Here is a 26,096-nt window from a genome sequence, read left to right as displayed (position 1 = left end):
GATTTTTGTTTTGCTCTCCAGACATTGTATCTTTGAAATAACCAATTTTCTACAAACTGTGCCTTGTCCAAATAGGAATTGGATGCTTTGTTAACTTCAGCATTATGTTGCATCTCTGGAATTTATAGGCTATATTTGTTTCTTTAAAAAACCCTTTAATGCAAGTGATTTCTACTTTTTTAAATAATGAAATCTTCGGTTTATTTGCTAGTTCTGATTTAAAGAAGTCATAGTCTTGGAGTCATGCAGCATGGAAACAGACCCTTCGATCCAAGCAGTCCATGCTGACCATGTTCCTGAGCTAAACTGGGCCCACCTGCCTGTGTTTGGCCCATAACCCTCCAAACTTCTTTTTATTCATGAATTTATTCAAATGTCGTTTAAAAGTCATAACTGTGCTTGCATCCACCACTTTCTCTGACAGTTAGTTCCCCCTTGTCTTTTTTAAATCTTACGTCTCTCGCCTTAAACAAAACTCTTAATTTTGACCTTCCCCATCCACAGAAAAGTCCCTTGTCATTCACCTTAGCTATGTCCCTCATGATTTTATAAATCGCAATGAGGCCACCCCTCAGTATTTTTCACTCCAATGAAAAATGTCCCAGTCTTTCTGGTCTATTTTTACATCACAAAACCTCCATTCCTGGTGCCATTCTGGTAAATCTTCTCTGAACCCTTCCCAGTTTAACAATATCCTTTCTACAGCAGAGTGACAAAAACTGCAGAAGAGGCCTTACCAGTGTCCTGTACAAAATTGACATGATGTCCCAACCTCTATGCTTACAGGTCTGAGTGAAGAAGGCCCCAAACGCCATCTTGGCAAGATGCAAATTTTAAAAAATTATGTGCCTCAACGCAGAAGTGTTTCCATTCTACAACACTACCCAGTACCCTGCCATTAACTGTGTAAGGTCTGCCCTGGTTTGTTTTACCAAAATGCAATGCCTCACATTTATCCAAATTAAACTTCGTGTTAGTCTTCAGTCTATTACCCAATTGATCAAGGTCTCTTTGTAATCTTAGATAATCTTCTTTACTGTTCACTATGCCACCAATTTTGGTGACATCTACAAACTTGCTAACCATGCCCCCATACAAAGGAACTTCGATTATCCGAATACCGATTATCCGAAAGAGATCTCGAGGTCCCGATGGAAATTTTACATCAAAGACGTGATTCCAACAGTGAGCGCGTCTTTTGTTTACAGTGATTAAACAAGCACCGTCTCCAAATGACTGACTGCCCGCCCTCTCTCTCTCTCCACACTTTCCCTAGAGTTCTACACGGTGGTGTACCCTAAACCACCACCCCCCTTCCCCCACATAATCTCTCCAACATTGTGCTGTACAGGGCAAAGGTGGAACCTGTCAAAAAGATGTTTGTGTGTGTGTATGCGCACATGTGCGCGCTATTTGGAGACTTACCTCACATAGACAACTGCAGCAGTAGCAGTCTTGTTGGTGTACAGTCCGGTTGCCCTGGAGAGGGGGCGGGGGTGTGTTGGATGGGGTTGGGGGCAGGGTCTAACACGCTGTGTGCTGCGTGTTCCTGAACTGGGAGCAGACTTTAAAATCTCTGAGCCCCCAAGTAAAGGCATTTAATTGATTAACCAAACGCAATAGTGCCCCCCCCCATCGGTGTTCAGATAATCAAGGTTCCACTGTACTCTCATTCAAATTATTTATGTAAATGATAAACAAAAGAGGACCTAGAACCTATCCCTGTGAAACATTATTGATGAAAGACCTCCACTCTGAAAAGCAACTTCTACCACCAATCTGTCTCTTGCCATTAGACCAATTATATATCCAGTTGGTAAGTTCACTTTGAATACAGTGTGACCGAACTTTAATAATTAGTCTACCATGCAGAACCTTGTCAAAGACTTTCCTAAAATCCAAATAAACAATGTCTACCAATTTGCTTTCAATCTTTTTGGTTACCACATTCAAAATTCAATCAAGTTTGTAAATCGCGATTTTCCTTTCACAAGGCCATGCTGGCTATCCCTAACCAATCCTTGCCCTCCAAATAAATGTAAATCCTGTCTTTTAGAATCACCTCCAACAACTTACCCATCATTGATGTCAAACTCATAGGTCTATATTTTCCAGGTTTCTCCCTACAGCCTTTATTATACAATGCGAAAAAAGTTTTACTCATTCAAGAGATAAATGTGACATTGGCTAGACCAGCATTTATCATCCATCCTAATTGCCTGGAGGAGGTGGTGGTGGTGACCTGTCACTTTTTGGCCTTTTGCAGTCCTTGGGAAGGTGTATTGTCCATACCCTGTTGAAGTTGATTGGAAAGTCATGCAATGGCTATATTTATTTGCATTACACTTCAGTGATGATAACTTGAAGCAAAATGAATGTCATGTGCAACAGTAGATTATTAATCTCTCTCCATTTTAGGGATACTTTGATGAGGATAGTATGGATGAATTCATTGCATCAGACTCAGACGAAACCTCAATGAGTCTTTCCTCTGAAGATGAGAAAAGGTTTTTGTCTTTTTTTTTACTATGTTGGCTGAAAGAATGGGTTATAATGTATTGTGTAAAGACATAAAAGTTGTTTCTTGTACATAAATATATGGAAAATTGTTTACCAACGATTTACTACTACATAATGTTGTAGTGCAACATAACTCTGTCTCCTTCCATCATCTACTGTTGTAATTCTAACATTCAACCCCCTCATATAACAAATGAGGCTGAGGATATATGTGATTGAAACACCAAGAATGGTATGTTTTCATTCATCAGCTGAATGCAGATTTGGCATTTCAATCCTTTTTCATTACTTTTATGTACAGTCTTGAAACAGTGTGGTTTTGAGTTGGGAGATTTGTTTATATCAATTGTGAGGCAACTAGTAATATGTTGGGGGAAAAAATTCCACTTGTTTGCATTAATGAAACAAAAACTGTGGAAACTGGAGATCTGAAACAAAAACAGAAACTCAGCAGTGTCTGTGAAGAGTCACTGGACTTGAAACATTAACACTTTTCTTCCCAGAGATGCTGCCTGACCTGCTGAGTTTCTCCAGCAATTTGTTTTTACTCCACTTGTTTGTTTCCAGCCTCTTTGAAAGTCACTTGGGGCAATGGGCAATGTTTAGGTGCTCTTTGTACTTCTGTCAGTCATAATTAAATTTTGTTAGAGCTTTATTTCCACATTATTCCTGGAGTTATTCTAATCCTGAAATACTGAACAGTGAATAATTGAATATTAAATTTGCATTTTGTGAAATCACCTTCACTAGTCAAAAGTTTACAGTGTATAATTTTCCCTTTGCATTAGAGAGAGCTGGCCAGGATGAGAAGGGGGGTGGGCAAAAGGCCAACTGAGTTATGAAGAGTCTTTGCTTATCCGTTTTCCCCCTTTCCTATATACTGTACACTTCAAGTCAATATTGTGGGAGCAAGTTCCATATTCTAACCACACTGGGAGTTTCTGTTGAGATCTTTGTGAATGTATTGGTAAAACTGTTGGCTTTCCCTTTTGAATTAGCATTCATGTGAATTGTCTTAATAAGTGCAAGATAAAAACTTCATCAGAATGTATGAATCTTGATTGCAGGAATTGATTCTAGCACATTCCTCCCCACCACAAAGTGGTGAATGGGCTTTTCCTACGAATTGTACTTTTTCATTCCACATTGTGACATTAGTGTTGGGAGCAAATGTGATTCACTTTTGGAATAGAATACTATTATAATTTCACAACCATCGGCATGAATGGGACAATCATACTCCAAATGGCCTTTTAAATACATGCATTAGTTTAAATTTGATTTGATTTATTAATTGTCTCACATTAATTGTCTCAAGACTGTTGGTAAGATTTGACATTAAATCATTCATTTCCTTTTTTTTTTAAACTGTTGGGCAACAAAATAACTAATATCAGCTTAATTAATTTACATTTTTGTATTGCCATTGATGGCTTAGACTCGGCTGTTTACATGAGATTGTCAACAGAGTGGAACAGTTGCAGGAAGTAGTTGTAACATTGAGAAAAATTACATCTAAACCTATTAATTTTAGTAAAAAGAGAAAAAAGCGTGGAAAGAAAGATGAAAGCAGCTCAAAGGAGAGTGGCAGTGACAATGATGTGGAGGTTATCAAAGTTTGGAATTCAAGATCGCGTGGTGGAGGAGAAGGAAGTACAGAAGAGAAACCTGCAGAGTCCAGTGCTGCAAAAGCAGATGATGGTAGAAATTTAATTCTTTATTGGGCTTGTTCATATTTTTCTATTTGCATTTTTGAATAATCCACATAATCCATACTGTGTACATTTTGCAAAGGGCATTACGTTTAATGCATAACACCTTTTAGTGCATTTATGTTATTACAGTTGCTTTGATGTGGTTTATTTTTAACTGCCACAGAACTGGCCGATCATAGTCATTCTGTATTCCTTTTTTTTTAACTGATATTCCTAAAACGAGCTGGAACTTGAGTGTTGCAATGTAATGATCTGTTTCCTAACCAGTAGTGTGGTTAATGTTGTATTTATGAATAAAATTTATGTAATTATAAATGTACTGTTTCATGGCTTGTATTGTATTAATGCCGTTCTATGCGATGTCTGATGTTTCTTCCCTTCCCCCCCCCCCCCCCCCCCCCCGTCTCATTCCTGACAGCAAAGCCTTCTACTGGTTCCAATCCAGGTAGCCCAGCCGCAGATTGGTACAAAGAGTTCATCACAGATGCTGATGCAGAAATATTGCAGCATTCTGGGAAAATGGCCCTTTTGTTTGAAATTCTATACATGTGTGAAGCAATTGCAGAAAAAGTGTGAGTTGACATTTTTTTTCTTGGTTTAAGGAGAGGTTTTTGAGTTACTAATTGTCGCATATATCTAGAAAGATAGTGAAAAGTATTTTGGCTCTACAAACCGGTGGCATTTTGAATTACAAAAAAAAATTACATAAATAGAATTCATCTTCTGTACAAAAGGTCTTCAAATCCCCACATGTCCTGGGCCTTCTGCAGGGTCTCAAGCAGTCCCTGCTCTGGGTACAGGAATGTTAACCCAGCCAAGAGTCCACATTTCAGGCATACCGCAGTCCTCCCTGCTCTGGCCTCCGCTGCAGCAATCTTGCTGTTATGAGTCCCCACTCCAGGTACTGCCACCGCTGCAACTGATGCCTCCCACAAGACTTCCCCTTGACATCAGAAGATGAGGGGAAAGAAGGAGAATGAAAAGGGGGAGAGAGAGAGAGAGAGAAAAAAATGCGGCTGGCTGAAGTGAACGAGCTCACAAGCCCGATCACTACCTACCATGTTGGCACTGCCATCTTGCCTGCCTTGAGTTGCTTTTGAGAAAAGCATCAATTAATTGCAATTTGTTTTAATGCCACTGCACTTCAGCTATGAAAGTTCTTATAACCCATGTTAACTTTGAACACTTCCTAAATTTTTGGTGCATTTAGTTGGGAAAGAGTTCTGTTAATCCTTAACAATTCAGACTGCATTAATCAGGGTTCCTTCTAACATTACCTTGTATATGTTAATTTGTTAGGAATTTCTGTGTCGAAAAAGTTAAATTGCCAAACAAACAACTTGATGCAGTGGGGATGGGGATATCTAAGGATTTAACTACAATTGCAAAAACATCGAAAAGAGAGTGAAAATTGCTTTCATACTGTTTGTTTACATCAAGGTTAATGGAAAATGTCCAGTGTATACCTACTGAAATTCACATTTCTAACTGCGCTACCAATATCCAGTTGGGATACTGGGGGACCGTAAAAGAGGATATATTTCAATGTAAATGTATAGGGATATGTCTAATATCATGCAGCAGTATTTAACAGATTAGAGTCAATTAGAATAAGGATCAAAAATTTGTAGTCTGCTTCATTAGGTCAACTATTTTTCTGAAAATTTCAAGAATGGAAACATGTATGGACTAGTTCTGTTCAGTGTCTTTCTTGGCCATTTTATTTCAACAGAATGATGACATTTATATTTTTGCATATTGGTTTAATGTGAGCTCAGTAATTAAACCTTTTGAGTCCTTTGCAAGTTTCAAGATGTGCAACAGTTTACTGTCTTCCAAGTGCATCTGGATTTTCTGTACATTTTTGTACCTACTGAATTCATTAAAAATGTAGTACGATGGCCCTCAGTTTCCATTCTTTGGACTGGTGATGGAAATGTCTTACCTACCTTGAAGTAATGAAGGTTATTGATGGCTGTTCCATATAATCTAAGAGAAACCAGATGACTGTTCATTTTAGCACCTTACGTCCCAAGATGGATTATTTTGGGATGATGTGACACTATACATCATGGGCTGGTGAAGACTTTGTCAGAGCATGTTCTCGGGCAGCAGCAACAATGCTCAAGTGACAGTCTGTCCTGAACCTCAGGTCCCTAGCCATAAGATTAAGTTGTGCAGTTTCCAACCTTTTGAATCAATTTAGTTGCAATTTATTTGGTCCAGCTTTTAGGGTTGAAAATCATGCTGCTTTTCCCTGTGGGTTAATTGAATGCATGTTTATAGATTGAGTTCTTTGTAAAATTGCAGCTATTATACATATTGCCTTGTCTAATGTTTTGACTATTTTGTTGTGGCAAACCAGGGCATGGCTTATATAATTAATGGTAGGGCCCTGAGGAGTGTTGCTGAGCAAAGGAACCTAAGGCTGCAGGTACATAATTCCTTGAACGTGGAGTTGTAGGGAGCCAAGGTGGTGAAGAAGGCGTCTGGCATGCTTGCCTTCATTGTGCAGTGCATTGAGTATAGGAACTGGGCTTGTCATGTTGCGGATGTACAGGAATTGTTTAGGCCACTTATAGAATACTGCATTCAATTCTGGTCTCCCTGTTACAGGGAAGATATTATTAAACTTGAGAGGGTTCAGAAAAGATGTTGCCGGAAATGGAAGGTTTGAGCTATTTGAGAGACTGAATAAGCTAGAATTACTGGCCAAATATTGGGACTAGATTAGTTTAGGATATCTGGTCAGCATGGACGAGTTGGACCAAAGGGTCTGTTTCCTTGCTGTATACCTCTATGACTAATTGTCTAAATTGAAGTTCAAGTCATGTTTATTTGAAATGATTTTAAAAGCAGTCATGACAAATGAGTTATTGGTGGCAGTAAAGATTATAGTATGTTGCTTGATACAACATTCTGTTTGCCTAAGGTGCCAAACCTATTCAGTAAAATAGAGCAGGAAAGCATTATTACCGGCAGGTTTCCAGAAGCATCACTCAAATCAGACTGTGCTAAAGCTTTTCTTTCTTCTCTTCCCATCTATCCTGTACCCTCAAAAAATGGCATACAGTCACAATTTCCTATTGAACTGAGTAGTGTTGGCATTTTTGTTGAATTTCATAACATATGTGTATCCAATTTCAGACTTGTATTCAGCCAATCCCTTATATCATTGGATTTAATTGAAGACTTTCTGGAGATGGCAAACAAAGAAAAGTCAGAAGATAAATCTGAGATTTATAAAGGTAAATTTTAAATTCATTGTTCTCTTGAATTAGAGTTTAGATGCCATGCATGTAATCCTTTGGGCTGGCTTGAATTTTGTATTCAGAATTGTGGAATTAAACTATTAATCGAGAAATTTTATTTCTTTAGAATAAGACATAAGATTACATTTGGGACTGATATTGAAGATGTGCTTCCTGGGCAATTGTGTTGAGTTAAACTTTCATGTGTCAGTGCTTCAGTATTTTATTTGACATCCACTTTGGTTCATGTTTTATACTTTCTCGTTTGTTGTGTTTCTGCTCATGACATGAAAGATTCTCCTTCTCTCCCACTCCCCTTGCCTAAGATGTTGTGATCCTTGAGTTAAGCCACCATCATTTGCCCCTCCCTCTCTACTAAGAGTGCAGTCCTGTGACCTGATAAGATGATGACAACCTTTACCTTACCTTAAGCACTAGCTTTTAACCTAGAGATTTGATATTTTCTTACACAACACCAGGTTATAGTCCAACAGGTTTAATTGGAAGCATTAGGTTTCGGAGTGCTGCTCCTACATCAGGTGGTTGTTGGACTATAACCTGGTGTTGTGATTTAACTTTGTACACTTCAGTCCAACACCGGCATCTCCAAATCATGATATTTTCTTCTTTTGCTTGAGAGCTTCCATTTAAGTATGACGGAATGGGCAAATTTCAAGCATTAGTTACAGTAATGTGAGGTGTGCAGTTTAATTACGAGAAAAGGCTGAGGGACTTGAGGCTGTTTTTGTTAGAGAGAAGAAAGTTGAGAGGTGACTTAATTGAGACGTACAAGATAATCAGGGTTAGATAGGGTGGACAGAGAGCCTTTTTCCTCTGATGGTGATGGCTAGCGCAAGGGGACATAGTTTTAAATTGAGGAGTGATAAATATAGGACAGAAGTCGGAGGTGGTTTCTTTGCTCGTAGTAGTACGGGTGTGGAATGCAGTGCCTGCAACAATAGTAGACTCGCCAACTTTAAGGGCATTTAAATGGTAATTGAATAGGCATGTGGAGAAGAATGGAATAGTGTAGTTTAGATGGGTTTCGGATTGGTTTCACAGGTTGGCGCAACATTGAGGGCCAAAGGGCCTGTACTGCACTGTAATGTTCCATTATATAAATTTATTCTGGATTGTAGATTTTGACTGGGTGTCAAATCGCCTTCCATTTGTATTCGGGGGGATTTAATGTCTGTAGTTTTCAAGCCATGACTTCCTTTTAATAAACTAATATATGAGTGTGTGTCCTTGTGGTAGTGATGGGAATTTGTTTCCATTGTGGGAGAGATTTATGAATGGACAGACTAAGCAAATTAATGCACAAATGCTTACTGTTTCGAAGTAACAGGATTTAGCTATTGCTTGAGGTAAGAACAATTTGGAAAGCTCGTATTTTCAGTTCATAAAAATTCTAATTTTAAGTTAGATGTACAAAATAGATTTTTGGGAAAAAAATGAGTTACTTCCAAACAGGCTACCTGAGTGTAAAGATTTTAGTTTGAAATTTTCAGACCTGAGATGTTTGGTTAGAGCCCTGAAGGGGTTATTTGAAACTGAGGAAGTTTAAAGTTAGTTGTGTATGAATCCAGGAAAAGGCTACCAAACTCTCCTGACTGGGAATTGAAAGAAACTGTTAAGCTAAACTTATGATAGAGAGGCAAAGTCTGTCTAGTATTTGATTCTGAAAAGTGCTATCAGGATTGTATTTTTGCTCTTTCAAAATTTCAGTTGTTATAAATTGATTTGTTCTATTTTATTTTTCAATTTTTATTTTATTGTTAAAATCAAATCTGCAGCATTGTATGTTTGTTTTCAGTGAAAAACAATTTTGTATTTAAAAAAAGATTATCAAGCCAGATTTCAGTCTGGCATCTGACTTTGTCCATTACTGACATTAGCTGAGATCATAATGCTGCCGTGTGTTATCAATTGTATGTGGTAAGTTAGTAATGTAAAACACTTTGTAAGGCTTTGGTGAAACTTGATTGGATAATGCTTCTTAGACTCACCCACAGTTTGTATAAACTATGATCTGCCTTTCCTAGCACCATAAGAATAGGATTGGTGATTAAATCCCTTGAGTTTGTTCACTCTTCAAAGAAGAGAAAGTGAGGACTGCAGATGCTGGAGATGAGAGTCCAGAGTGTTACTGGAAAAGCACAGCAGGTCAGGCATAAGCCCTTCATCAGGAATTCCTGTTGTGCTTTTCCAGCACCACACTCTCAACTACTAGTCAGCGAACTCTGGTTGAACTCCACATACCTTCAGCCCATATCTCAAGGTTTTGAACAAAACCACTAGGTTTAAATAAAACATTGCTTTACAAAAAGAAGTACCAGTGGAAGAGATTTCCAAATTTCTGCAACCTTTCTAGTTCCAAGTTTTAGACAGTGCCCCATTCTAGATAATGAAACTGGGGAATTAATTTCTTCCCAATTACATCATCAATTTTTCGTAATATTTTGACAGTTTCAAATTCTCCCTGAAATCTGTGAACTCCAAGGAATGTGAACTCAGTTTTTATAATGTCTTCTGTTATTTAGTCTTAATCATCCTGTAGGTGTACACTATACTCTCACCAAGGCCAGCCATAACTAGCCTGAGGTACTCCTCCCAAAATTGGTCTAGAACTTTGCATAATAGAAGTATGACTTTTACTTCCTTGTCTAATGTTAAGATACAAAGCTAGCATTCAGTTAACTTGATTGATTTGTTTTGTGGCTGTTAAGAACATAGGAATAGAAGTATGTTATGCAGCCCCTGGAGCCTGTTCTGCTATTCAATGCAATCATGGCTGATTTGTGGTGTAACTCCACATGCCTTTGGCACATAAGCATGTGGACCTTACACAATTTCTAGCTTTTCATCAAGTCTTCTCTCCTTTTTCTTATGTCCAACATGCATAAAATTCTAACTGCCTAAGTTGGAATTTATTTGCCACCTTTGTCTATTTTCAGTCTTTTTACATCTGTGTAGCTTTACGGTTATATCAAGACTGCTTACAATACCACTTATCCTTGTCGTCATCAAATTTGGACTTTTTTTATTCCATTATCTGAGCCATGATAAATATGGTAACTAGTTGAGTTCTGAACACAGATGTCAGTGAAGCACCATTCGTTACATACTTCCACTTTGTACTTACCCATTATCTCTACTTCTTGTGACCTCCAATTTTCTAATTAAGGTAATAATTTGTGTGGAGTTCTTCGAATTTTATTAGCAGCATTTAGAAGTTATAGGAACGAGAGTAGACCATTCAGTCCCTTGAGCCAGTTCCACTGCTCACTGAGATCATGGCTAACATATAGCCTAAATCCAGATATCTGCCTTTGATCTATAACCCTTAAATATTTTTGCTTAACAAAACTTTATCTGTCTCAGATTTAAAGCCAACAACTGATTCTGCATCCATTGCCGTTTGTGGAAGAGACTTCCAAACATCTACCATGTAGTGTGTCGAAGTGCCTCCTAGTATCCCTCCTGAATGGCCTGGCTCTAATTCTCGGACTATGCCTCCCTAGTTGTGGAATCCCCAACGTGGAAATAGTTTATCTTTTATAAACCCTGACTTTTCTTACTAATATCTTGAAGACTTTCATCAGATCACCCCTTAACCTTTCAAATTCTAGAATGAGCTTCCTAATTTATCTAGTCTCTCTTTATAACTTAATCCCTGAAGTCCAAGTATCATTCTTATGAGTCTGTGTTGTACTCCATCGAAGGCCACTGTATCCTTCCTCAGATGTGGTGGTCATATTTGTTCACAGTACGCCATGTAGGTCTAACCAGGCTTTTGTATAACCGCAGCAATAACATCTGCATCCTTCTAGTGCAGTCCTCTAAATATAAAGCTCAGCATTCCGTTAGTCGTCATGATTAGTTTCTGCACATTTGAGATATATTAAAGATCCATGCACCTGAACCTCCTAGTTTCTTTTGACATCCACTGTACTTTACCATCCTTTTTCAATCCAAAATGGATAGCCTCTTATTTGCTGACATTTTCTACATCTGCAGCAGTTTTGCTCATGCACTGAATCTACCAATATCAATTTGTAATTTTATGCTCTTATCTACATTGGTATAATTCTACCTAATTTTGTGTCATCAGCAAATTTGGAAAAATAACTTTGTATAATGTGAATAATTCAGACCCTAACACTCATCCCTCTGTGACGTCACTGGTCACCTGTTAATTTAAGTACCTACCCATTATCCCTACTTTGTCACTTGCCACTCATCTAATTTCCCAGTCATGTCAGTAATTTGCCATCAATTTCGTGGACTTCTACCTTAGCTAGCTCTCTGTTATGTGGGACTTCTATCAAATGCCTTGTGAAGTCCATATGAACAGCATCCATAGGCATTTCCTAGTCCACTACCTTAGTTACCTCTTCAAAAACTTCAGTGTGGTTTGTCAGGAATGACCTAGCTGTTACAAATCCATGTTGGCTCTCCCTGATTAGCCAGAAAATTTCAAGGTCTTCAGTTAAACCATCCTTGATTATCAACTTCAATTATCCCCACTGCTGATTTTAGCCTAACTGACCTTAATTCCCTGGAGTTTCTCTTCCGGCCATCTTCAATAGAAGACTGACACATGCACTTTTCCAGTCCAGGGGATCAACTCCTGTGTCTAGAAAATTCTGAAAGATTATAGTTAGGGTGTCTCATGCCCTTGGATAGAAACTGGTTTGTCACCCTTCAATTCCATCAATCACCTGATGAAGGAGCATCGCTCCGAAAGCTAGTGTGCTTCCAATTAAACCTGTTGGACTATAACCTGGTGTTGTGTGATTTTTAACTTTGTACACCCCAGTCCAACACTGGCATCTCCGAATCATTAATTTCCTCATTACTGATATTTTGCTTGTGTTAATTTGATTCAGCCCCTGTTCCTGATCCACTACTAATTTCCTCAGGGCTTTCAACAAGCTTTTCTACTTTTAAATACTGAGGAAAAGTAATTATTCACCATATCAGCTATTTCCCCATAGCCAGTGGGGACTTTCTGTCTTTAGTGGGCCAAAATTGCTTCTGCCCACCCACTTTCCTAGGCACCATTCTTTTCATAATTCCTTTCAGTATTTGTTATAAGCTACTTTATGGCCCTTTGGTCTTTCTATCTTTTCCATTCAACAGGATCTGTGCCATTTCTTTCCATTTTTCTAAGTCCTTGTAGTTTTAAACTATCCCTTATATCTTTCTTGTCCAATAATTTTCTTCTGTGAAGCAGAGATTTTCCCTCTTGGAGTATAAACTGGTTTTATATTGTTAAATGTTTCTTTAAACATCCTTCACTGTTCTTCAGTTGGTTTACCTATGAGCAAATTTACTCAGTTGGGTGTCTGTCTTACCTAAATCTAAAACTCTAGCAACCGATTCATCCTTTTCATTTTCAAGTGCTAAAGTTAAAATTCCCCACTGATACTATCTGGCTTTGCTACACATTTGCCTAAGATTTTCATTTATTCAATCTAGCACTTCAGAGCTGCTACTAGGGGTCTTGTACATAATACTTTCTGCAGTTTTATATCCTTTACTGTTCCTCAGTTCCACCCAAATGGTCTGCACTGAATTCTTTCCTCTCATTATATCCTCCCTTACCATTGAATCAATTTTGTTTCTAATCAGTCAGACTACTTCACCTTCTGTGCCACTTTCCTTATCTATCCTGTAACCTTATAACCTGGTTTAATTAAATCCCAGTACTGATCATCCTGCAGTCAAGACTTAGTAAAGGCTACAATGTCGTTATCTCCAATTTGATTTTGTCCTTGCAGTTCATTTAATTTATACCGTTCTGTTCCTTTATTTGGGCCAAACACTGTAACCTGTCCTTCAGTACTAATGCTTTCTTCACATGTTCATTATTTCTTTCCTTCGGTTTAATTAATATACACTTACAGATTTGTCATTGCCTGATGTACATGAAGTAGGATTCCTGACTTTTCCTTTATTCTCTGACTTGTTACTTGCTTTTGAAACTGTATTGACTTGCCCCTCCGTCTCACCTCACTTCTCCCTGTTTCTCCCTCGCCCCGAACTCGAAACCTTAACTCTGCTTTCTTCCCACAGATGCTGCCAGACCTGCTAAGTTTCTCAAGGAATTTTCTGTTTTGTTTCAGTTCTCCAACATCTGCAGTTCTTTGTTTTATTATAATACTGTGAGCAGTTTTGGTCCCCTTAGTTATTCAAAGATATTTCATTTGAGAAAATTCTAAGAAGGTTCACAAGGATGATCCCGGGTATGGAAAATGTGTCTAATGAGCATAGATTAAATAGGTTGAGACTCTATTCATTGGAATTTAGAAGAATGAGAGGTGATCTCATTGAAACGTGGCAAATTCTTCCATGTTTCTCTCATGGGAGAGTCTAGGACCAGAGGGCATTGTCTCAGACTTAAGAGGCAGCAATTTAAGACTGAGATGAGGAATTTCTTCTTGAGGGTTGTAAATCTTTGGAACTCCTCGCCACAGAGAGCTCTGAGGGCAGAGTTCTTGTGTATATTTGAAGCTGGATTAGATTGTTGATCAGTAGGGGAATCAAGCGTTATGGAGAACATGCAGGAAAGTGGATGTCAGGAATGTCGGATCAGCCATGATCATATTGAATGGTGGAGCAAGCTTGAAGGGCTGAATGGCCCGCTCCTCTTCCTTTTTTGTTCTGTTATGTGGAAGGATAAAACAGCAGCTGTAGGAGCATGCAAAAAATCAAATTCTTTGCTGAATTAAGTGTGAAATTAGTTTGAAGTGAGTTGTAGAATTATCTAAAAGCAACGAAGAGGAGATTGTGGTTCAGAACGACTTGGAGTAATACTAATGAAATGCAAGGATTATGGTTGAGGAAAGGTTTGAAAGTGAAAGCTTGTTTACCCAACAAATCGCATTTTTCTCATTTTTACATGCATTCAAGTGATTGACTTTTGGCTGTGAAGAAATGTTTTCTATTTTGGGCATCCAATGTCAAGCTAATTAGGCACAGAGAAACAATTCCTACTCTGGCCTGACCACAGCCTGCATTATGAAGGATAATTCCATCGTCTGTGCCCATTCTGGGAAGTTTCAGTTAGTGCTATAATAGGGATAGTTCTGTTCTTTGTGCATACTGGCTATTAATTTGATTAGGCCATTTGGTTATCTAACATCAAATGAAAACTGATGCAAGAAATGAGACTATTCGGTAAACCGTATTGTTATAAGCTTATAATCTTACTCTTGTGCCATTGGAATTGCTGAGTTAAGAACTTCTCTAATATCACGCTTCTAATCTGCTACGTTCTTGGCAAAAATAACATTTAACATTGGCTATTCATGTCCTGGATGAGACTCCTGTGGAAAGCAGACAAGAATATGCTTTTTGCTTGCAAGCACAACTCAATAATTGTGGAGCCCAAGGAATGTTTCAAACTTCCCTCCTTGAACTCATAACCCCGAAGGGATTCCTGATGAAGGGCTTTTGCCCGAAATGTTGATTTCGCTGCTCCTTGGATGCTACCTGAACTGCTGTGCTCTTCTAGCACCATTAATCCAGAATCTGGTTTCCAGCAACTGCAGTCATTATTTTTAACCCGAAGGGAACATTGTACTCTCACCCTTGCGTAATGTACCGTCATCACCATCTCTGTTTTCATAGAATTCTTTGATCTTACATGTTCCTCAGGCCAATTTCAGTGAAATAATAGTATCTTACTGGTGTTCAAGAGATTTCTATGTCTCAGGATTCTACTATTCCGATCCCAATTTCACTGTGATGCAGGGAAATTCCTGCCATTCCCACCAGATGGAATTGTTTTCGATTTCTTGGCTCCCACCCAGAATAAATCTGGACAGTTGTTGGGTGGGAGACTTTTTAAATTACTTCATGGGATGTGAGTATCGCTGGCTAGGTGAATATTTGTTGCCTATCTGATATTGCCCTTGAGAAGATGATGGTGAGCTGCTATCTTGAACTGCTGCAGCTAGTATAGTACAGGTATACTCTGGAGAAAGTGAGAACTGCAGATGCTGGAGATCAGAGCTGAAAATGTGTTGCTGGAAAAGCACAGCAGGTCAGGCAGCATCCAAGGAGCCGGATAATCGAAGTTTCGGGCATGAGCCCTTCAGGAATGAGGAGGGTGTGCCAAATGTCCTGTATGCTGTCTTAACTGCCCTATTAACCTGTCTTGCTGCCTTAAGGGACGACGCTGTTTCTCTGAGCTTCCTAGTGTCTTGCCATTGGAATGTTCCCTTGTCTTGTTACTTCCAAAATTCAATACCTCACATTTACCACAGTTAAATTGCATCTGCTATAAATCTGCCTATCTAACCAATCTGTCTATAGTCTCCTATAACCTTAAACATCTTCCTCACTGTCAACCACCGAGTCATCTTTATGCCATCTGCGCATTTTCTTCTAGATTATTGATATATGTCACCAACAATAAGGAACCCAGCACTGATCCCTGGCTTCCAGTCTCAAACACTGCTCTGCTGCCACCCTCTGTCTCCTTCCGCTCAGGCAATTTTTGATTCAACTTACCAAATTACCTTTGATCCCGGGTGATTTTACCTTCTTGACAAGGTCTCACAAGGGAACCTGTTGAAATCCATATTAACTCCCATCTTGTGCACAACCCTTGTCTACGTGCTAGAAGAATTCAGCTGGATTTGTTAGACATGATCTCCCTCTGACAATGTCATACTAACTACCCCTGATTAAACCTTACCTCTCTAAATGAGGATTAATACTCCCTTTAAAATTTTCTCCCAACAGTTTCTCCATCACTGATGTAAGACTCCCTGACCTTTTATTCCCTGGTTTATCTCTACCACCCGACTTGAAAAGTGGATCACATTTGCGGTCATCCAGTCCACTGGCACCTCTGCTGTGGCCAGGGAAGAATTAAAAATTTGGGTCAGGACATGTCTGATACTCTCTCTCATCTCTCACAACAGTCTGAGATACGACTCATCCGGACCAGGGGATTTGACAGCTTTTAAGTCTGCAAAATCTCTGGTATCTTCTCACTTACAGTATCGACCTGCTCAAGAATCTCAGTCTACCTTCCTGAATTCTGTACCTACCTACTTCTCCACCACCTACTGAAGACAGATGTGAAGTACTTGATTAATACTCTACAGTATCCTCTGGTTCCACGCCCCCATTTCCTCCTCAGTCCTTAATGGGTGCTACTCTTTCCGTGGTTGTTATTTCCAGTGATATGCATGTTTATATAATTAGGGTTGTCCTCAGTCTTGCCTGCCAGTGTTTTTTTTAATGCCCTTTCTTTGCTCTCTAATTGCTTTCTTTAGTCCCTTCGTGCACATACTGTACTCCACTAGGGCCTTTGTGAATTTCTTCCCTATTATCTGCCTCTCATTTCCTTTTTATACAGTTCTGAATATTCCTAGATATACAGGTTTGCTGGGTTTGTTGCTGCTACATTTCACTCTAAAAGGAACAGTTGGACCTGTACTCTTTCCCAATTTCTTTTTATATCCTCCCACTGTTCTGTTGTGCATTTACCCTGAAGTAGCTGCTGCCAGTCTATTGTGGCCAGATTCTGTATTACTTTGATAAAATCTGCCTTCCCCCCCCAATTCTTTTGCAAGCCATCTTTCTTTATTTTCTTGTCGCAAGCCATCTTTTTTTCTGTGGCCTCAGAAATACCTGACTGTTCCCCTAACAACAAGTGCATTCCCTCACTATCACTCCTACTTGCTTCCTTCCTATACAGGCTGCTTTTGATGTCCAGAAGCTTGGCTTTGTTTGCACTCATGTTAGGAACTGACACGCTCCTCTTCCAAAATAGAAAGCAGCTTTATAAGCAGGACCCCTGGGGTCTCCAGCATTACCTGCTGAATTCTCTTGAACTACCTGGTGATCACTCATTTGTTTCTTCAATCCCTTGACCTGCAGTGTAACCACCTCCCCAACCATGCCATCCACTAACTCTGTCTCGAGGATGTGCCATATTGTGTCCACCGACTGCTTGAGCTTTGAAACCTGGTGCTCATCTTTCTGCTGTTCGGAGTGCTTTCTGCACGTGTGGTCATCTCAGATGCCAGTAGGATCCATGACTTCCCTCGTTATCAGGTCAAGCATCTCACTTGGCTGACCTCACCTGCAATGACTTGAACTTGCTTTGTCTTCCTTGCTGACTTTTTGAATTGTAGCAAACTTATTATTAACCAGCACCTGTGGGACCAGGAATGTGCCGGTTGATCAAGAGGCCCACATAATCTATGTAAATATGTGCTCTAGAATATACATGACTCTTCTACTTGATTTACAGCATATATGATTTAAATAATAAAGCAGCTATGCCTTAAATAAACTTACGGCCAGAATCCCTCCTTTCTTGCACCTTCACCTGATTACTTCCACATCACAGAGATCGTGATAATACAGTAAACTTTCAGTGTTTGAGGTATATATTCTTTGCTAGTTTCAGAGTGCCAAGTTCAAAAGATGCCAGATAAAACACATTTTGCTGTACTTAATCTTAAAAATACTACATTTGGCTCAACTTTAATCACCTTTTATTTGCCCTCTTTTTCCTTGGTGCTTCTTGGGTAATCCTGTAATAATCTCCCAGCTGTTCGGTTTTGGTTCACTCCTGCCGTTACTAATCTGTGAAAGTAGTTAGGAAAACGACAGCAGAGAAAAACAAAATAAACATGCCTCTAACTCCTTCACGTACTAAAATATGATGTAACTTCACCAGATTAATTCATTTTAATGTGCCTGATATTGTTACTGATATTCTTTCTGCACTTCTACAATACCAGGATCGATTTCCTGACTTGGTGGTAATGGTTGAATGAGGGAACTTATTAGGGCAAGTGGTTACATATTGTGGTTCAGTGCAATTCTGTTACTTGTAATGGCCCACAGCACCTCATTGGTGCTCTGTTTTGAGTTGATAGATCTTCTCTAAATCTAAGCCATTTAGTTCAATGAAGGTTTTCCACAAATGGTGGCCTTCATCTCCAAAATGACTGTGTGATGATCAGTTAATAACAGTGCAGATTCATCTTGGACAGGTAGATTGGTGAATATGTAGCCATATAGTTTATTACTTTTTATTGGTTCTTGCAGACCCAATCCAGCACCCATATCTTTCAAGACCTGGTCAGTAATGGTACTGTTGAGCCACTTTTGGTGATGGACAGTGAAGGCCCTCATCCAGAGTACATTGTGTTTTCTACCCTCAGTTCGTCTTCCATTTGGTGTTCAACATGGAGATGTTCACCATCAACTGAGGTGAGGGCAGGGGTAGGGTGGTTTCCTTGCCCTTGTTTAATCTGGTGCTACAAGGCTTCATGGGGTCCAGAGACAAGTTTATTATTCAGAGGGAAACTATCTCCTGACTGTGTGGCACAGTAGTACACACCCTCTGGGGTTACCATGCCAGTGGCGCAAGACATAGGGGGGTGTCTGGGATCTTGTCTTTAAGAAATGATTTGGTGATTTAGATTTTGTCAGGCTGGTGCTTGACTGGTCTGTGGGGCAGTTGTTTTAATTTTGGCACATGCCCCTGGGACTTTGCAGGATTGCCAGGGCTCCGTTTGCCATTATTATTTGTTGTCTCAGTTCATGCTGGGTCATTCCTTTTTGACTTTCCATAGAGGTTTGGTATAGCTGAGTAGATAGCTAAGCCATTTGAGAGGGCACTTTTGAGACAACGTCAGTGTTACATCTAGGCCAGACTAGATAAGAATGAGTTTTTCTTCCCAAAAGGGCATTAGTGTATCAGATGATTTTTATAACAATTGATAGTTTTATGGTCACTTATCAGAACTTTTAATTGCAGATTTATTTATTGGACTTAAATTCCAGGGCTTACTGTTGTAGCATTTGAATCTTTCCCCAAATCGTTAGCATCAGCCTTAGGATTGCTAGTCCAATGACATACCACTGTACCACTGCCTCCTCAACAAAGCTCTAGGAGCATGCACCAAAACCAAAATAGCTGTTCCACAGGAGAAAGTGAGGACTGCAGATGCTGGAGATTAGAGCTGAAAATGTGTTGCTGGAAAAGCGCAGCAGGTCAGGCAGCATCCAAGGAGCAGGAGAATCGATGTTTCGGGCATGAGCCCTTCTTCAGGAATGAGGAGTGTGTGCCAAGCAGGCTAAGATAAAAGGTAGGGAGGAGGAACTTGTGGGAGGGGTGTTGGAAATGCGATAGGTGGAAGGAGGTTAAGGTGAGGGTGATAGGTCGGAGTGGGGGTGGGCACGGAGAGGTCAGGAAGAAGATTGCAGGTTAGGAAGGTGGTGCTGAGTTCGAGGGTTGGGACTGAGGCAAGGTGGGGGGAGGGGAAATGAGGAAACTGGAGAAATCTGAGTTCATCCCTTGTGGTTGGAGGGTTCCTAGGCGGAAGATGAGGCGCTCTTCCTCCAGCCGTCGTGTTGCTATGGTCTGGCGATGGAGGAGTCCAAGGACCTGCATGTCCTTGGTGGAGTGGGAGGGGGATTTGAAGTGTTGAGCCACGGGGTGGTTGGGCTGCTTGGTCCGGGTGTCCCAGAGGTGTTCTCTGAAGCGTTCTGCAAGTAGGCGGCCTGTCTCCCCAATATAGAGGAGGCCACATCGGGTGCAGAGGATGCAGTAAATGATGTGTGTGGAAGTGCAGGTGAATTTGTGGCGGATATGGAAGGATCCCTTGGAGGGAAGTAAGGTGGGAGGTGTGGGTGCAAGTTTTGCATTTTTTGCGGTTGCAGGGGAAGGTGCCGGGAGTGGAGGTTGGGTTGGTGGGGGGTGTGGACGTGACAAGGGAGTCACGGAGGGAGTGGTCTTTTCGGAACGCTGATAGGGGAGGGAAATATATCCCTGGTGGTGGGGTCCGTTTGGAGGTGGCGGAAATGACGACGGATGGTATGATGTATATGGAGGTTGGTGGGATGGTAGGTGAGGACCAGTGGGGTTCTGTCCTGGTGGCGATTGGAGGGGCAGGGCTCAAGGGCGGAGGAGCGGGAAGTGGAGGAGATGCGGTGGAGATCATGTCGATCACGTCTGGGGGGAAATTGCGATCTTTGAAGAAGGAGGCCATCTGGGTTGTTCGGTATTGGAACTGGTCCTCCTGGGAGCAGATCCGGCGGAGACGAAGGAATTGGGAATATCCACAGACCAGTCAAGCAAAGGCTTGACAAAACCTAATCACCAAATCATACCTAGGTAGCTTTGAAACCCTGCTGTTTTTGATCAGTAGTATCTCCACATTTAGCTTCATTAATTGACTTATGGCATTATCTTTAGCAAAGTAACAATATTTACCATGTCATCTTGTACGCATGCACAAATATCTGTATTTTCCAAGTGAGAATAAATTGGTTTGTCAGCTTTTCTTTATTCGTTCCTGGGATATGACATCACTACTTAGACCAACATTTGTCGTTTATCCTTTATTATTTGGAAGCTGGTGGTGGTGAGTGCCTGTCTTGGACTCTTTGGGTGCTGTTTGGAAGGGTGTTCAATGATAGTGAAGAAACAAAATAGCTCCAGGTCAGGAATGTGTATGGCTTGAAAGGGAACCAGCAGGTTATGGTATTGCCTTGGATCTGCTGCTCTTGTCCTTCCAGATGATAGAGGTTGCAGGTTTAGAAGGTGTTGTTGAAGGAGCCTGGGTAAGTTTAATACAGTTTATCTTGTAGCTGGTAAATGGGCCACTTTGACCTGGATGTTGTTAAAGCCTCGCTTATACAGTTAAGTGGCCACTATTCAGTAACACTCCTGATGTGTGAACTGGCTTTGGGGAAACAGTCCATCAGGTACTTTTTGTAGAACTCCATAAGACCACAAGAAGCATAAGCAGAAATTGGTCATTCTGTCCATTGAGTCTTCTCTGCCATTCACTGAGATCATGGTTGAGCTGATGGTCCTCAGCTCCACTTTCCTGCTCTTCTCCCCCAATAATTCTTGATTCTCTTGCTAATTAAAAATCTCTCTTAGGCCAGATGTACTTAATGACTCAGCCTCTACAGCCCTCAGTAGTACCAAATTCCACAAACTCACTACCACCTGCGAGAAGAAATTCTCTCCTCTCTGTTCTAACTAGTCAACTCCATACTCTAAAATTGACTTCTGGTCCTAGACTCTCCTACAAGGGGAAACATGCTGTCTGCATTAACCTTGTCAAGCCCTGTAAGAATCTTGTATGCTTTAATAAGGTCTGAAAATGTGTTGCTGGAAAAGCACAGCAGGTCAGGCAGCATCCAAGGAACAGGAGAATTGACGTTTCGGGCATGAGCCCTTCTTCAGGAATGAGGAAAGTGTGCCTAGGCGGAAGATGAGGCACTCTTCCTTCAGCCGTCGTGTTGCTATGGTCTGGCGATGGAGGAGTCCAAGGACCTGCATGTCCTTGGTGGAGTGGGAGGGGGAATTGAAGTGTTAAGTCAAGGGGTGGTTGGGTTGGTTGGTCCAGGTGTCCCAGAGGTGTTCTCTGAAACGTTCCGCAAGTAGGCGGCCTGTCTCCCCAATATAGAGGAGGCCACATCGGGTGCAGAGGATGCAGTCACCTATCGTTCTTCTAATCTTTTCAATGAGTACAGGTCTAGGCTCTCCTCAAAAGAAAATCCTTCCATATCTGGGATCAACCTAGTGAAGGGGAACCAAAACTTTCTGACTAGTGCCTTGTATAGCTTTAGTAAGACTTCGCTATTTTTATATTCAACTGACTTTGAAGTAAAGATGACAATCCATTTGCTTTCCCTATTACCTGCTGAACTTCGATACTCGCTTTTTATGCACCAGTATCCCCAAATTCCCCTGTGCTGCAGCTTTGTGAAATTCTTCACTGACCAAATAATATTCAGCTCTTGTGTTATTTTTGCCAAAGTGCATAACTTTATTGTATCCCATCTAAGTTTTGCCCATTTGCTTAACTTGTCTATATCTCTCCATTAATTCTGTCATCCTCCCTATCTGCCTTCCTACCTATTTTGTCATCTACAAACGTAGCGATAATGTATTCATTTTTAATGTATATTGTAAATAATTGTAGCACCAGCACTGATATCTGTGATAGTGCACTAGTAACAGGTGAAAATGCCTTTTATATTAGTTAGCCAATCCTCTATCCAAGTTAATGAGAGCCTTTAGTGTCGGGAGAAATTTATTAAATACCCTATCATATGGTATCTGTCAAGCAGTTCTTGAAATACAAATATATTACATCTACCGGTTCCTCTTTATTTAGCTTAGCTTTTACCTTATCACAGATTTGGAGGGCATGATTTTTCTTTTGTGACGCCATGCTGATTCTCCTTGATTTATCGTGCATGTTTCTAAATGCTCTGCTATTACATACTTTGTAATAGACAGTAAGATTTTCCCAATAATTCCAAATTTGACCAAGCTCTTGCAGGCTACAGTATTTAAATAACTGGTCCAGTTCAGTTCTGGTCAGTGGTTACCCTCAAGTATGTTGCTATTGAGGGATTCAATGTTAGTAATGCTTTTGAATATCAGTTGGTGATGGTTAGGTTTTGTATTGCTGAAGATGGTCTTTACTTGAAAAGAGAGAATCTACTAACAGTATTTGAAAGACAAAGTGACCTTTCACTGTCATTGTAAATAGAATATGAAGTGCAAAAGTAGATGGTATGTTTGGTTTCTTTCTTGTTTTTCAAGGAGGCAGTTTCGTTTTAAAATACTGCTGTGTTCAGCATAATCAATTTGGTGATTTGCCACCCAAAAGGAACTTAATACATTCTGCATTCATATTGAATAAATAAACTTTAACCCAATGAATTAAAGGTTAGTGAACCATTGCCTTCCAGCAATCAGCTGTACGCCTTTTGTACATCTGGCATTGGGTAAATGTTGTTTCGCAGCATAATTAAACTACAGCTGTTCTGCATTTCAGTTCTTTTGTGATTAGACCTTAGAAGTTTGATTCCTGAAAGTATTACTTTGGGGATGCAATTTGTCTGAGAGATTGTTGTCCAGTAATTGCATGGAAGGAATAAAAAAAAATAAGGTTAATGCAGTAATTTGGAAGGTTAAATGTGTTTTTTCTTTTGAAATTAGTTGTTATATAAAGACAAATATAAAAGGATAGTTACTAATTTGAAAAATTATGTCCTGTTTTCCCATTTAAGTCCCTTTTGATTGCAATATTCGGCATGAAACTTTAAGATTTGATGACTTGAACTGTAGTCATAAAGCTTTTAGTGGAAGTCTGGTTGTGAGATATAAAGGATGTGCTAGGCACTTTCTCAAATTGTGGCTTGCTATTTAGAGTTTAATTTAGTGAAAAGCTCTGATGATTTGACATGACTAATTATTACTGAGGTTCTTTGTTCATACAGTTTTTATTTGACTGCTTAACCTCTCCATTTGAATTCAGTTCAAAAGTAGAGAGACCGTAAAGGCAGAACAGATATTTCGATGGTTGCTAACAGTATCATTCAAGAAGCCTTGTAATAGATAGGAGGGATGTTTCTTCATTCACTCTTGAAGTATAACTTAAGGGATTTGTATTTGAAGCTGTAATTCTGTGTGGTACTTAGTCCTCATTTTCCCTCTCAAAATTAACAGAGCTGAAGCACCATCGGAGACTCTATTTGCAGATTATTTTGCTGATTTAATTGAATGAAAACAATTGGAAATACAAAAGGATTTTCTGTCTGTTTGTTCTTGGAATTTAAAGGTTCTGGCCTGTCAATTGAATTTCAGCAGGATGCCATGACTTTGGAATGACTAGATGTAACATAGAGCTGTCAGTATGGTCTAAAATTGAAGTCCCATAATTATTGTAACTTGTCTGGGACTCTGCAATCATTGCAGGTGCAACTTGCTAGCAAGGCAGGCTAGTTAGGCTGGCCTCTGCTGATGTAAAACATTTTAAAGTACAGTTGGTTCTGATGTAACAATAGCAATATTCTCACGCAATCCAGCGTTATAAGAAAATCTGGCAATAGCTGTGCCATTCAAACTAATGGGGCCGGAATTGCATTATAGCCACGATAGAGTCATAGTCATAGAGATGTACAGCATGGAAACAGACCCTTCGGTCCAACCCGGTTCGCATTCTACAAATAACAGTCGAAACTCTTCAATTGCGCTAAAACAAATTCATGCTAAAGAAACATGCATTACAGCAGTACAGACTGTATTGATTTGATTTATCGTGAAAGTACAGTGAAAAGTTTTGTTTTGCAAGCATTACAGGCAGATCATAGCAAACAAGGACATACAGATGTACTTGGATAGAATGTTTTCTGTGGTGCATCTGTAAAAGTTGATGAGGGTCATTATGGACGTGCAGAATTTCATCAGCTGCCTGAGGAAAAAGAGGCATTGTTGTGATTTCTTGATCATCATATCTACATGGGAGGTCCACGACACATTTTTGGTTATTGTCACTCCTAGGAACTTGATGCCGTTGACCCTTTCCACCTCAGCTCTGTTGATCTAGATAGGGTCATCTCTTGTCTTCCTGAAGTACAACTATAAGATATAGGTGCAGAAATTAGGTCATTCAGCCCATTGAGTCTGCTCTGCCATTCAATCATGGCTGATACGTTTCTCAACCCCATTCTCCTGCTCCCCATAGCTCTTGATCACCTTGATCCCAAGAACCCATCTATCTCAGCCTTAAATATACTCAATGACCTAGCCTCCACAGCCATCTGTGGCAATGAATTTTATAGATTGACTGCTCTCTGGCTGAATAAGTTTCTCCTTATCTCTAAAGGTTTTAGTCTTTTGTCTAAGTCAGAGTCTTAGCCTTTAGTCTAAGACTATGCCCTTGTGTCCTAGTCTCTTCTACCAATGGAAATATCTACCCTTTCCAGGCCATTTAGCATTCTGTATGTTTCAATTTAGATCTCCCTTCATCCTTCTAAACTCCATAGAGTATAACCCAAGAGGCCTCAAACATTCCTCATATGCTAAGCTTTTCATTCCTGAGACCATTCTCATGAACCACCTCTGAACACGCTACAGGACCAGTACATCCTTCGGCGATATGGGGCCCAAAACTGTACACAATACTCCAAATGTGTTTTGACCTGAGCTTTAGCGCTTCAGGAGTGCATCCATGCTTTTATATTCAAGTCCTCTCAAAATAAATGCAATCATTGCAATTGCCTTCCGAACTACTGACTCAACCTGCAAGTTTACCTTGAGAGAATCCTGGACTAGAACTCCCAAGTTTCTTTGCATTTCTACTACTGAATCTTTTCCCCATTTAGAAAATAGTCCATGCCTATATTCTTCCCACCAAAGTGCATGACCTCGCACTTTCCCACATTGTACTCCATCTACCAGTTCTAGCCCACTCTCCTAACCTTCTGCAGCATCCCCACTTCCTCAATGCTACCTGTCCTGTTACCTATCTTTGTATCATCTGCAAACTTAGTCAGGATATCCTCATTCCTACATCTAGATCGTTAATGTATAAAGTGAAAAATTGTTGTCTTAAAACTGACGTTGGCGCGACACTACTTGTCACCGGCTGCCATCCTGAGAAGGATCCTTTCATCCCCACCCTCTGCTTTCCACCAGAATGCCAAGCTTCTGTCTATGCTAACACTTTGTCTCTGACACCATGGGTCCTTATCTTACTCAGTAGCCTGCAGTGCAGCACCTTGCCAAAGGCCGTCTTGAAGTCCAGGTGGATAA

At 40.1% G+C, this 26,096-nt stretch overlaps 1 protein-coding gene across 4 annotated transcripts in view; it reads left to right on the top strand.

Moving 5' to 3' along the window:
* atrx (ATRX chromatin remodeler) overlaps positions 1–26,096 on the top strand; it is a 238,029-nt gene that overhangs the window by 164,725 nt on the left and 47,208 nt on the right. For all 4 annotated transcript variants that reach the window (XM_043704988.2, XM_043704986.2, XM_087991918.1 and 1 more), the window contains 4 exons: positions 2,419–2,507; positions 4,055–4,221; positions 4,654–4,807; positions 7,383–7,483. In XM_043704988.2, coding sequence (XP_043560923.2) covers positions 2,419–2,507; positions 4,055–4,221; positions 4,654–4,807; positions 7,383–7,483 — 511 coding nt within the window. The remainder of the gene's footprint in view (positions 1–2,418; positions 2,508–4,054; positions 4,222–4,653; positions 4,808–7,382; positions 7,484–26,096) is intronic.

Source organism: Chiloscyllium plagiosum, unplaced genomic scaffold (genome assembly GCF_037043375.1).
Source record: "Chiloscyllium plagiosum isolate Xiang-an unplaced genomic scaffold, Cpla_swu_hap1 HiC_scaffold_11, whole genome shotgun sequence".
NCBI classification, from domain to species: Eukaryota; Metazoa; Chordata; class Chondrichthyes; order Orectolobiformes; family Hemiscylliidae; genus Chiloscyllium; species Chiloscyllium plagiosum.
This window is presented reverse-complemented; position numbering and strand designations above follow the sequence as displayed.